This window comes from Martes martes (genome assembly GCF_963455335.1).
Source record: "Martes martes genome assembly, chromosome: 9".
Lineage (NCBI taxonomy): Eukaryota > Metazoa > Chordata > Mammalia > Carnivora > Mustelidae > Martes > Martes martes.
Genome location: NC_137896.1, coordinates 23,128,134 through 23,140,724, shown reverse-complemented (window position 1 = coordinate 23,140,724; position 12,591 = coordinate 23,128,134). Strand labels below are relative to the sequence as shown.

Below are 12,591 nucleotides of genomic sequence, written 5' to 3'. Positions count from 1 at the left end.
CTCACCCCGAAAAAGATCTGTGGGGAAGGTGGTGGTAGGGTTTGTACATTCGTAACTCATGGTTTGTTTGTTTTTCTTAACTCATTGGGTTTTTAGCTCCAGGTCAATGGTTTTCAAACCTCTTACCATTAAGATCCCTTCTCATATTCAACCTCACACCAATGGGCACTTTTTTTTTTTCTTTTAAGGAGAGAGAGAGAGCACGAGCAGGCGGTGAGCTTCAGAGGGAGGAGAGAAAGAATCTTAAGCAGACTCCATGCTCAGGGTGGAGCCCAACCTGGGGCTTGATCTCACAACCCCGAGATCATGACCCGAACAAAAATCAAGAGTTGGACGCTCAAATGACTGAGCCATTAAGATGCCGCCACAATGTGCACATTTTTAAAAGATTTTGTGTCTGGGGCACCTGGCTGGCTCAGTCGGTGGAGCATACAACTCTTGGTGTTAGGGCTGTGAGTTTGAGCCCCACACTGGATATAGAGATTAGTTAAAAATAAAATCTTAAAAAAAAATTTTGTCTGTAATGAAATAAATTGTTTTCTTTTGGAAAATTAATCAGACATGCAAGTATGTATGTCTAGTCTCTCTCTCTACATATACACACATACATGTACACAAATACACACAGGTATATATCTATTTAATTCTAAAATAAAGAATTTAATTCTAGAGTAATTTCCCTTGCCTCAGGGTCTGAAGAGAAAAAAAGGATCAAGGGAGAAGAGACAGAGAGGGGCAGGTGGGATGAGCCATTCAGGGGTTCTACAGCCTCAGTGCCCTGGGTGTGGCCCAGTCTATACCCCATCTCTTCCAGAGATAACGGGCCTGAGGTAACAAGAAAGAGTCAATGCTTAGGAAAAGAAGTAGGAAATCTGACTTCACACCTAATAATCTTCTCTGTCCTTTGTTTTCTCTAAAACTACACTGACCTTCCCTAATTCCAAATAGAACTCTGGATCAGAGAAGCACAGAATGTCAGTGTTGGAAGGGATCTTAGATGTGGGCCCATCTCCCCACTTCACAGATGAAGAAACTGAGGCCCAGAGAAAAGAAGGGGACTTTCTTGAGGCCATATAAAGTGAGGATTAGAGCCAGGATTAGAAGCCAGACCTCCCAACTTCTAGTCTACTATTTTTTGTTCTTCTGGGGGGTACCTGTCCCCCACCCAGCCAAGTCAGCTGCCAGACCAACACCTCATGGCTCCCCAGTCTTCTAGTCCCCTGGTTCCAGCAGTTCCCAGCCCCTAAGGCCCCAGAACCCAGTACCTGGAGAGCGTCTGTTCCAGAAAGGCAGCATTCTGGCTGACGGCATCCACCAGCGCGTTGAAGTCCATCTGCACGGCATAGGCCTGCTCCAGCAGGGCACTGGGGACCAGTGAGGGGAAGAGCGTGAATGGGGCATAGCTTACCACCTGATCGGGGAGAAAGAGTGGGCAGGGGTAGAACACCCGTGAATGGGTTGTCTTCCTGCAAACATAACCCCCTGGAAGGTGCAGCCAACATTTATTAAGGACACACAAACTGCAAAATAGCAGTTCCCTCCGGGAAGGGAGGGAGCGAACAGGATGATGAAGGGGTATAAAGGGAAGTTTTAGACTCTGTAATATTTCATCTCTTTACAAAGACAAAAAATAAATAAGAAATCACTGAGCACTTACTGGGTGCAAGGCACTTTACATGGATGTATCATTTATCTCTGTGAGGCAGACATTAGCATTTTCTATTCTTAATAAACAGACATGGGAATTGAGTCTCAGAAAGATTAAGTAACATACCCAAAATGATATAATGTGCCATGTGTTACGTGGCACTGAGATTTGAACTACGGTGGTTGATAAACAACACACACATATAATCACAGCTCCCGGCCAGCTGACTATCTAAACCCAGGACCCCCTTCATGCCAGGAGCTCATGCCCCAGTCCCCTCGCCTTCTGGCTGGGGGAGAAAGACAGTCCTGCTGGTAGGGGTGCAGCAGAAGTGAACTCCGGCCTCCAGAGTAGAAGTTAGGAGTGGTTTCCCCCCAGGGTTGGAGATGGTGACTCACGTTGCCAAGCCGGGAGTTAAGCTTGGACTTGGGCAGAACCAAGAAACCCAAATGCCATCTGGAACACTATTTCTAGAAGGGCTAGTGCCTTCTGAGATTCACAACAACAAATGAACTGGAATTTGGGTAAGAGATGATAAGAGGACTTTATGACTTATTTTATGAAGCATTTCCGAGTTTAACTGGAGTTAATATCCGTTTGCCATTATGGTAGTACAAGTTTATGGCATTAGAACTTGGCATGATATGTTTATTTAAAAATATTATTTTGAACAGATAATACAAGCACATGAGACAAAAGTCAAAAGAGACAGAAGGATACACAGTGAAAAGTATATCTTACTCCCGCTATGGCCCCAGTGACTCAGTTCTCCCCAGAGGCAAGTGGTATATTAGTGTCTCCCATATCCTTTAGACTATATGTATACATTCGTATTTTGCCTTTTTCTATACACACAGAGGCACATGAGATATATATATACATATATATACACACACATACATGTGTATATATATATGTCATATTATATATTATTATCTGTTATCTATTATAATATTTATATATTATATATAAATATATATTGATATATAAAATACATATCTATATATATATCGTTCTGTCCTTTGCTTTGTAAATATTTCAGGGTCATTTCCATATATGTTCAAATAAAGAACTCTCATTCTTTTTAATGGCTGTACAGTATTCCGTTCTTTGGATAGAAAACAATTTATTGAATCTAGCTTTCTATTATGAACATTTAGGTGGTTTCCTTCCCCCACCCCTTTATAATCAATGCTTCAACCAATATCCTAGAATATATATTCTAGTTCTTTTGTGTGTGAGAAAGTCCATAAATTGTAAATTTAAAAAGTGGAAATAGCAGGTAATGAGGATAAATCCACTTAAAATTTTGGTAGATAATTCCCAAATTGCCCTTCTCAGAATCTCAGAGGACAAAACTGAGGAAGGATATTTGTGACAGGAAGGTTTTTTCCAGCTTGAAGCTCTTATGTGTTAGACTGGGAATTACTGCAGACTACAGAAGGGATGATCTCATACCCTAAGTGCATGTGTGATGAATACAGGGTGTTCCCTAGGTTTTGTTTGTTATTTAAGAAGATTTTTTTTTTTTTTTATTTGAGAGAGAGAGCAAGAGTGGGCTGGAGGAGCAGAGGGAGGAGAAGCAGACTCCCCACTGAGCAGGAAGCCCGACATGGGGCTCGATCTCAGGACCCAGAGATCATGACCTAAGTCAAAGGCAGACGCCCAACTGACTGAGCCACCCAGGCGCCCAGTTTCCTTGGCTTTAAAACTCAGAACTCTGCCTCTTCCAACAGGCCTCATTTGGCCTGAAAAACTCTCAAAAATATTTTTTTCTAATAAAGAGTTCCCTCTGGGGTGCCGGGGTGGTTCAGTAGGGTTAAGTGTGCAACTCCAGGTTTGGGCTCAGGTCATAATCTCAGGGTTGTGAGATCAAGCCCCGAGTCAGGCTCTGTACTGGGCATGGAGCCGGCTTAAGATTCTCCTTCTTGGGCCGCCTGGGTGGCTCAGTCGATTAAGCCACTCCCTTCGGCTCAGGTCATGATCCCAGGATCTTGGGATCGAGTCCCACATCCGGCTCCTTGCTCAGCAGAGAGCCCTCTTCTCTCTCCCATTCCGCCTGCTTGTGTGCTCTCTCTCTCTCTGACAAATAAATAAGTAACATCTTAAAAAAAAAAAAAAAGATTCTCCTTTTCTCTCTGTCTCTCCTAGCTCATGCCCACACTCTTTCTAAAAAACCAGACTCTCCTCTTCCTCTGTCCCCATGACTCATCATGCCCGCTTGAATTTGGGATCAATAGTATAGAGCTATTTCCCGCTGTGCATAGGCCAAAGGCTAACACAGTATTTTCATTTTTTATAGAGACACAGACACCAAGTAATAGTCCTCTGCTGTAGTAAGGACAGTTATAGCACATGCATGACAAGAAATACTCCGCTTCAGAGTCAGAGAAACAAAAAGAGTGATGGGAAGAAGAGCTCCCATCTCACCTAGAACTCCACACTCACCAGTTGGTGCCATGCAACAAAATGGGCAGAGTTGTCGGGGGATCTGACTTTTCCAGATAAGCTGGATATCTAGTGTTTTGTTTGTTTTTAAATTTCATAATTTAAAAAAAAAAAAACCAAATCAGTAGCTCTGACTTTTTAAAGACACTCTGGTGAAAAAACTGTTAATAATGCTTGCCTCTGGGGAGGGAAACAGTGGCTAGAGGGAGATTTATTCTACACTGAATACCTTTTAAATTTTGTACCCTGTTCATGTGCTTTTTTAAAAAATTTTTTTAATTGGGGCGCCTGGGTGGCTCAGTGGGTTAAAGCCTCTGCCTTTGGCTCAGGTCATGTTCCCAGGGTCCTGGGATCGAGCCCCACATCAGGCTCACTGCTCGGCGGGGAGCCTGCTTCCTCCTCTTTCTCTCTCTCTCTCTGCCTGTCTCTCTGCCTACTTGTGATCTCTGTCAAAGAAATAAATAAAATCTTTAAAAAAAAATTTTTTTTAAATTAACTCCCTAAATCTGCAGGAGCCTATTATTCAGTCTGCACAGGGCAAGTGTGTCACCCCGATCTATAGGATAAAGTTCACGTTCCTCTTCCACCCAGTATCAAAAGCCTCTGCGTTATCTGACTTTGGTCTGTCTTCTGTCCCACTCTTGAACATTTTTTGCTTTTTCCTAATTTGGGGCCTCTGCCATGCTGGGTGTTTTTTTTTTTTTTTAATGTTTTTATTTATTTTAAGTAAGCTCCATGCCCAACATGAGGCTTGAACTCACAACCCTGAGATCAAGAGTCACACACCCTACTGACTAAGTCAGCCAAGCATGCCTCTGCTATGCTGTTCTCTTCCCATTTATTATTTTTTAAAGATTTTATTTATTTATTTGAGAGAGAGAAAGAGAGCATGGGCACACGCGCATCAGTGGGGGTGAAGGGCAGAGGGAGAGAAGGGAGAAGCAGGTTCTCCACTGAGCAGGGAGCCTGATGCAGGCCTTGATCCCAGGACCCTGGGATCATGACTGGAGTGGAAGGCAGATGCCCAACCAACTGAGCCACCCAGGCACCCCACCTCCATTTATTTTTTAAGATCTAGATCTGTTCAAATACAACTAAGGAATTGCTCCATTTTCTATGTGTCCCATACAATTTCCTGAGAGAGGCAGTAAAGAATGAAGGTCAGAGCATGGACTCAGGGGGTAAACTCTTTGGGTTTCAATTCTGGCTTTGCCAATTACCCCACAATTCACATGACCTCGGGCCAGTTACGTAACTCCTGTGGGCCTTGGTTTCCTCATCTCTATTGTGGTGAGACTTAAATGAGTTAGCGATTCCTAAGTGTTTAGAATAGTGCCTGGCACATAGTAAATACTCAATAAATGATAGCTAATGTTGTGCAGCAGGCTATCTATGTTTCCTCATAGAACTGACATTACTTAATGTTGTTTTCTGGCCCATTCTCCAACTAGACCATGCATTTCAGAGGCGAGGGCCTCTGTGTCCTCAGTGCCTAGAATGGTCTGGCATAGAACAGGGACCTGCTAAAGATTTGGAATGAAATCTCTCCCTCTCTTTCACACACACACACACACACACACACACACACACTCACACATTTCCTGTCTTTTTTCTCTGAATTGGGACTCTCATCGAGGCCTGTGCCTCTTCTAGGCTCCATTAACTTCTAAAAGACCAAGTGTCAGACCTTTACACAATACCTACTGAATAGAAAAAAAAAAAATCTTGGAAGGGAAAATGCTCAATCCTGGGTTTAGACAAGCAGTTCCCATAGTGTAAGGTTCACAAACCAAGCAATTATATTCCTAAAGCCAGAGGCAGACCTTCCACAGTATGAACCTACCTTAGGTGATAGCCATTCTCATTCACTGAGGCCTCCCCAAACATTTACAGAGTCTGGACTCTCCACCAGAGCCTTAACTAGGTTCTGGGCACACACAAGAAAAAAAGAATGTGACTTGGTAAAGAAAGATGGTGGCCTCTCTCTTAATCCTAACAGGGACTGTCACAGGGCACACTACTAAGTAAAAAGAAAAAAGCAAGGCACCAAAAAGCTTGTCTAGGACACTTCTCTGTGTAAAAAGTGGGAAAAAGAAATACATGCGTTTTTAGTTATGAGTAAATTATATGAAAGAATAAATAAGAATCCGCCTTCAGATAGAACAGGTGGTTAGGGAATGTGGGAGGGAGGGTTAAACTGTAAACTCTGCCCTCTGAACCATGAAAATGTCTTACCTAGTCACAAAATAAAGATTTTTTTTTTTTTTAAAGGATGAGACCTTTAAAAGATGTGGTTTGGACTCAGCATTTCTACTTTTATGTATCAACCCTAGAGAAGCTTTCATCAAGATACCCAGTAGCCATGTACGCTGCTCCTGGAGTGCTGTTTATAATCACAAAACATTAGGAATCACCTAAACAGCCATCAACAGAGAAAAGTTGAACTGTGATCCATCCACACCTAGAACACCATGTATTAGAACGAAGCTAATCCTATTGGAGGGAGTTGCAAAGAGTCCAAAACAGATCGTTAAATGAAAAACAAAATCCCAGGGTGCCTGGGTGGCTTCGTTGGTTAGACTGTCTTTGGTTTAGGTCATGATCCCGGAGTTCCAGGATCGAGTCCCACATCAGGCTCCTCTCAGTTCAGTGGGGAGTCTGCTTCTCCCTCTAAGCCTTACCGCTCTCATGCTCTCTCTCTCTCTCTCTAATAAATAAATAAAATTCTTAGAGTCACCTGGGTGGCTCAGTTGGTTGAGCGTCTGCCTTTGGCTCAGGTCATGATCCCAGGGTCCTGGCATCGAGTCCCACAATAGGCTCCTTGTTCAATGGGGAGCCTGCTTCTCCCTCTGCCTGCCACTTCCCCTACTTGTGCTCTCCCTCTCTCTAACAAATAAAAAACAGAAATCTTCAAAAAAATAAAAAACACACCAAACAGTAATCTGCATGATCTATATGATCCAATTTGTTTTTTAGAAAACCATGTATTTTGGGGCACCCGACTCTCGATCTGGGAGTTGTGGGTTTGAGCCCTGCATGGGGTACAGAGGTTACTAAAAAAAAAATAAGAAACTTAAAAAAGAAAGGCACACACACAAAAAAGAAAGGCATGTCATTTCTCTACATACACAAATATGTATATAAATGCACAGAGAGGAATATACACAAACCAGTTGTAGAGCTATACCCCCCACACTGTGATTAGGGGGTCTTACAAAATAATAGTTCACTGGGCAAAGTGCTTCACATGAATGATCTTACTGTATTAACAACTTGATGGGGACAGGTCCCATTATTATCCCTTTTTTGTTATTTGAAGAAACCACAGCTGAGAGAGGTTATGTATCTTGCCTAAGTCACACTCGAAACCCCAGACTTAAATTTGATTCCCCTGGCAGGTTACTTTTTACATATATTTAGAGATCAACTGTGTTATTGAAAAAAATTAAACAAAGGAAAAGCGATGTCTTGGACAGAAAGGAGCTGCCTTTAGCCTGGCAGGGACCAGATAATGAGCTTTAGGCTCTAGAGCGGTGTGGTCGGTGCTGTGGGGAGGAGTCAGGGGCTTACATCAGAGGAGCTGGGCTCCCGTGAGGTTCTCAGCAACACTCCCTCGGCCAGGGCCCGGTCCACGGCCTGCCGCGCCAGCTCCTCCAGCTGCTGTTCATCCTGCAAGAGGCTCCCCCAGCCGGTGGCCATCCCAACCTGCAGCAGGAGGAGAGGGGAAGGCTTGGGGATAGATGCCCGGGGTCCCAGCAACCTATGAAACCGGCGGTGTGGTACAGGGGAGTGAACACTGGATGGCAGCTCTTAACTTGCATGAGTGCAGAATGCAAAGCTTGACAAAGCACTTCCACTGTCGCTCTCTCTTTTGGTTCCTAACACAAGGACAGCACGATTCTCACAGTAAGGAAGAGGAATCTCTGAGAGGTGAAATGACTTGCCCAAGGCAACGGTAGTAAAACCTGCATTTGCACCCAGGTCTCAGGACTCCCAGCCCAGTGCTTTTCATTGGAGAAAGAGGCACTAATGTCATAGGTGATTGGGGCAAGTTCCTTCCCCTTGTAGCTGCAGATTCCCTACCTGTGCAACAAGGCGTATGGAGTAGACCAGTGGTTTCCAAACCTGGCTGAATATTCTGGGGAGCCTGGTAAAGAATACGAATTCCTGGGCCTCACTCAGAGATTCTTAGGCAAGAGGTTTGAGGGGAGGGAAGGTTTTTTGGGTTTTTTTGTTTTGTTTTTGTTTTGTAGCTCTGTATTTTTAACAAATTTAAAACCATGTAATAGATTATTAATTTCCCATCTGGGGCACCTGGGTGGCTCAGTCGGTAAAGTATCTGATTCTTGATCTCAGCCAGGTCTTGATTTAAAGCCCTGCATTGGGTTCCATGCTGGGAATGGAGCCTACTTTAAAAAAAAAAAAAAAAAAAAAAATTGAATTTTCCCTTCTAGCTCACAACCCATGTTGGCAGATCTCAAATGGGAGGGGTGGGTAGGAGAAACCCTTTGTAGAATACTATGAAATGAAGCTACGGTGAACTCCTCCCTTATACTAACCAGAAGCAAACTCACTAGCTGGACATGACTACATTGCTTGTACGGACATCTATCATTACAGCACCAAGACAAAATATTTTTGAGAAATCACATTAGCAGGATAGAAACAATGAAAACCCAAGTGCCCAATATAATAGCAGGAGGAGTCCAACAGGCTGTCCAGAGACATATGGGTATGAACCAACTCATACCTTGATACTCACTGATTTTGCAGTAGGCCTCAAGGATTTAAGAAGATCTGAATAAAAATCTGGAAACACCGGTCATTCATTCATTTTGTTTTGCCCTATTGTTACTGGATTTTAGGAAAAAAACATGGTTATCCAGCTCGGTGGTCCCCAAAAAGGGAGCTAGAGAACAAGGAACCTCCATCACATTTAGCTCCACCTCCCCCTCCCTATAGCAGAACAGGCACTAAACCAATTACGAAAGTCTGTTGGCCTCAGCACAACATTTCGAAAGAAAATGACTACGTGATTTCAAGAGGGTCCTGACAACAGAGATAAGGGCAGTCATAGAGTCATAATAAAGCTCTGGGTTCAGTCAGATCTGGGTTTGAACCCATAATACTACTACTTCCTCCATAAATAAGGTCGCCATGTGGATAAATGAGAAAAAAAAATCTGTGTATAGTTCCTTAGCAGGGTTTGGAGCTCTAAACATGGGAACTTCTTTTTTGGCTTTACCCACTTTACAGGTGGAAAACTTGTAAGGAGGTCACACGGCAGGCTGGTGGCAGAGCCGGGACAAGAACCCATGATTCTGGCATTAGAGCAACAGAACCCTCCATTAGCCCCCATCTCTTCACAACTCTGGGATTCCAACATCTCTGTTTGCCATTGGGTTCTTGTTTACTTGGTAAACACTGAACACTGTCTAATGCCAGGCCCTAGACTAGGTACTTGGGACACAGAGAGATAAGACATAAAGATAACCACTAAGGGGGCGCCTGGGTGGCTCAGTGGGTTAAGCCTCTGCCTTCGGCTTAGGTCACGATCCCAGTGTCCTGGGACAGAGCCCTGCATGGGGCTCTCTGCTCGGCAAGGAGCCTGCTTCCCCCCACCCTCTCTCTCTGCCTACCTCTCTGCCTGCTTGTGATCTCTGTCTGTCAAATAAATAAATAATCTTAAAAGATAACCACTAAGTAAAGTACTGATTGGGCCCTTTGTTTTTCTCATTCTACAGTCTCACCCTTGAGGCTTTATTTTTTTTGCTGAGGACACTCTAATCTATACCTTCACACTGGTGATTTCCTGACCTCCAAACTGTCATGACCTACCGCTAACTGGGAGCCTCCGCAGAACCAGAGTAGAATTTGTTGTTGTCTCCCCACATATCTGCTCCTTCTCTGATGAATCCCACCCAAGCACTCAAGCCTATACATACTTCTCTCCCAAATCGCAGTCTCCCCAAATTCTGTAGTTTCTATTAAATATAGAATGCTTTGAATTCCTTGATTTCTCTCCACCTCTGCTGTCAGGAGCTTCGTTCCGGCTACCATCATCTCCTCCCTGGACACTAAATAGACTCAGATGAGGTTAACTTCACTGACCGGGATACACCTGCCTCTCTCCTGCTCCCAGGCTAGGCATGTGCTGCAGGCTTCTCTTTTTGGAACACTCCCCACCACTCTTCACTATCCTTCATGACTCAGTGTCAGAAGCTGTCCCTGCTTTCCACCCAGGGCTTCTACAAACCACTAGTTTCCCCTGTACCATAGGAATAGTTGTGTGTCTTAATCACTTCTCTACCTGCCCGCCTACTACTGTATTCAGTGAATGTGAAATGAATGAATGATGAATGAATGACAGACTGTGACCAGATCAACAAAAGTCTTAAAACGCCCACGAGAAAATTCAGTCGGACTTTATCCCGAGGGCGAGGCCAGTGCCTGCGTGAGGCCTGGGGCAACTTCACCCGTCTCCTGCCCAGGCTTGCCCCACTTCATGGGCCCGTTCGCTCCCACACCAAAGTTTGGTTCTAATCGCTCCCAGGTCCCTCCACTTTTTTTTTTTTTTTAAACTCCGTCTCTGGCTCACCAGTACCCTGTCTCCGACACCGGCCCGATCGGGAGTAAGAAGATCTGGGAAATCTGGGATCAACACGCACCAGCCCAACCCCCTCAATGGACACCAGTTTCCCCTTCCCCACGATGAGTTTGAGTTGCAACATCTCTCTGCCTTCAGGGTTCCAATCATTGGCCAGACCCCTCCCTCACATCTATCCTCCCTAGGAAACGTGGCCCTTGCCGGCCGCCGTTGTCGCTCCCCAACCTACTAGTTCGTCGTCCTGCCTTCCGCGGTACTCAAGCCCCTCGCGTAGTCACCCGCGGTCCAGGGGGCGGGGCCTCTGTGCGACCCAATGCGCATGCGCGGATCGCTCCTGTAAGGGGCGGGTGGGGAAAAGAGCAGGGTGGGGGAGGAGACCGGTGCCTGGGGAGCTGGACGGCGGCCGGGAAGGGTCAGTCCGTGTGAGGGCAGCCTTGGCTTTAGGGGTTCATCGTCTGGACCCAGATGGACAGGACCTTGGGAAGGAGGGCCGGAATCAAGCTGTGTCGGCCCGGAGTTAAGGGTTTGCACAGCTTGTAGGGCGTCAGAGCTGGTGAAGTCCATTGTAAGATGGGGAAACTGATACCCAGAATGAGACAGTCACTACCTCGGGGACGCACTGTGGGGGTAGGTGTGATAAGGGCGATCCAGAGAGGGGCAGAGACCGGCGCAGGGTAACTTAGAACGTTCTAGGCTGAGCCAGTGTTGGAACCTAGGCTTCTGTTTTCCGCGCAGCTGAGTCTCAGAAAAGACCACCTGATTTCTCGAACCTCAGGAAAACTGCTGGAGAAGCGGTAGAGACAAAAAAAAGCATTTTCATTTTTCCAGCAACTTAAAAAAATACTTTAAGTATTCTCTATACCAAACGTGGGGCCGCTGGCTCTACTAAATGAGCCATCCAGGTGCCCCTTTTCCAGCAGTTTTTAAGTTGGGAATGTTTGAGGGTGACACGGTGTTTCTCAAAATGTCTAAGATCATTTGTGTCAGTATCTAGGGCAATTTTTTTTGAGAATGCAGATTCTTGATTCCTTATTTCCACCTTAGCTCTTGGCAGCCCTCCAGTTCTTTTAACTGTTCCTTCTTTCTGGGTTATGACAGGATCTTCTCGATGTGAAGCACCACATATGAATTTTAATTAAAATAACCTGAATTTATCAGTCTAGGCTTGGGGAAGTTAACCATGACTAAGAGAGTCATGCTTTCACAGCTTTCACATCTGATGAAGAAGGTAGACTGGTAAACAGTGCTTTTCTGGGGAATCAGGGAAGGGTTTTGGGGTTTTAAGGGGTAGGTAGGACTGTGTAAGCAGTGAAAGAAGTAAGTGTGGAGGTAAGAGTCCGGAAGGGGGACCGTGTTCCAAGTAGTAAGAACAGAAATAGCAGAGGCGGGGCACCTGGGTGGCTCAGTGGGTTAAGCCTCTGCCTTCGGCTCAGGTCATGATCCCAGGGTCCTGGGATTGAGTCCCACATCAGGCTCTCTGCTAAGCAGGGAGCCTGCTTCCCCCTCTCTTTCTGCCTGCCTCTCTGCCTACTTGTGATCTGTCTGTCAAATAAATAAATAAATAATCTTTAAAAAGAAAGAAATAGCAAAGGCAAATAATTCTTAGCGTGGCTTGACTCTTTTTAGAGACCTTGAGGAGTTTGGTACAGATACTGAGGAGGGCCTGGGGGTTGAGCAGGCTTAGGAGCTCAGTCTTGGAGAGGGAGTCTTGGATTCCACGTTAAAGAGGTTGGCATATGTCCAGTGAGTGATGGGGAGCTGTCTCAGGGTTTTGAGCTGGGGAAAGATAGGGTCTATTTTATGTGTTAGGTGTTGGCTACAATGTGGCTAATGGTTTGGAAGCCCAGAGAGCATGCTCAGAGGGCATTAAGGTGTGAGGCAGTGGCAG

General features: G+C 45.1%; 1 protein-coding gene across 1 annotated transcript in view; it reads right to left on the bottom strand.

Annotated features, from left to right (window-relative positions):
• GSS (glutathione synthetase) overlaps positions 1-11,006 on the bottom strand; it is a 29,083-nt gene extending 18,077 nt beyond the window's left edge. The window contains exons 1-3 of the mRNA XM_080813372.1: positions 10,933-11,006; positions 7,667-7,801; positions 1,266-1,411 (exon numbers count right to left, since the gene is read on the bottom strand). Of these exons, the coding sequence (XP_080669498.1) occupies positions 1,266-1,411; positions 7,667-7,795 (275 nt within the window). The 5' untranslated portion in view covers positions 7,796-7,801; positions 10,933-11,006. The remainder of the gene's footprint in view (positions 1-1,265; positions 1,412-7,666; positions 7,802-10,932) is intronic.
• Positions 11,007-12,591: the final 1,585 nt, after the last annotated feature.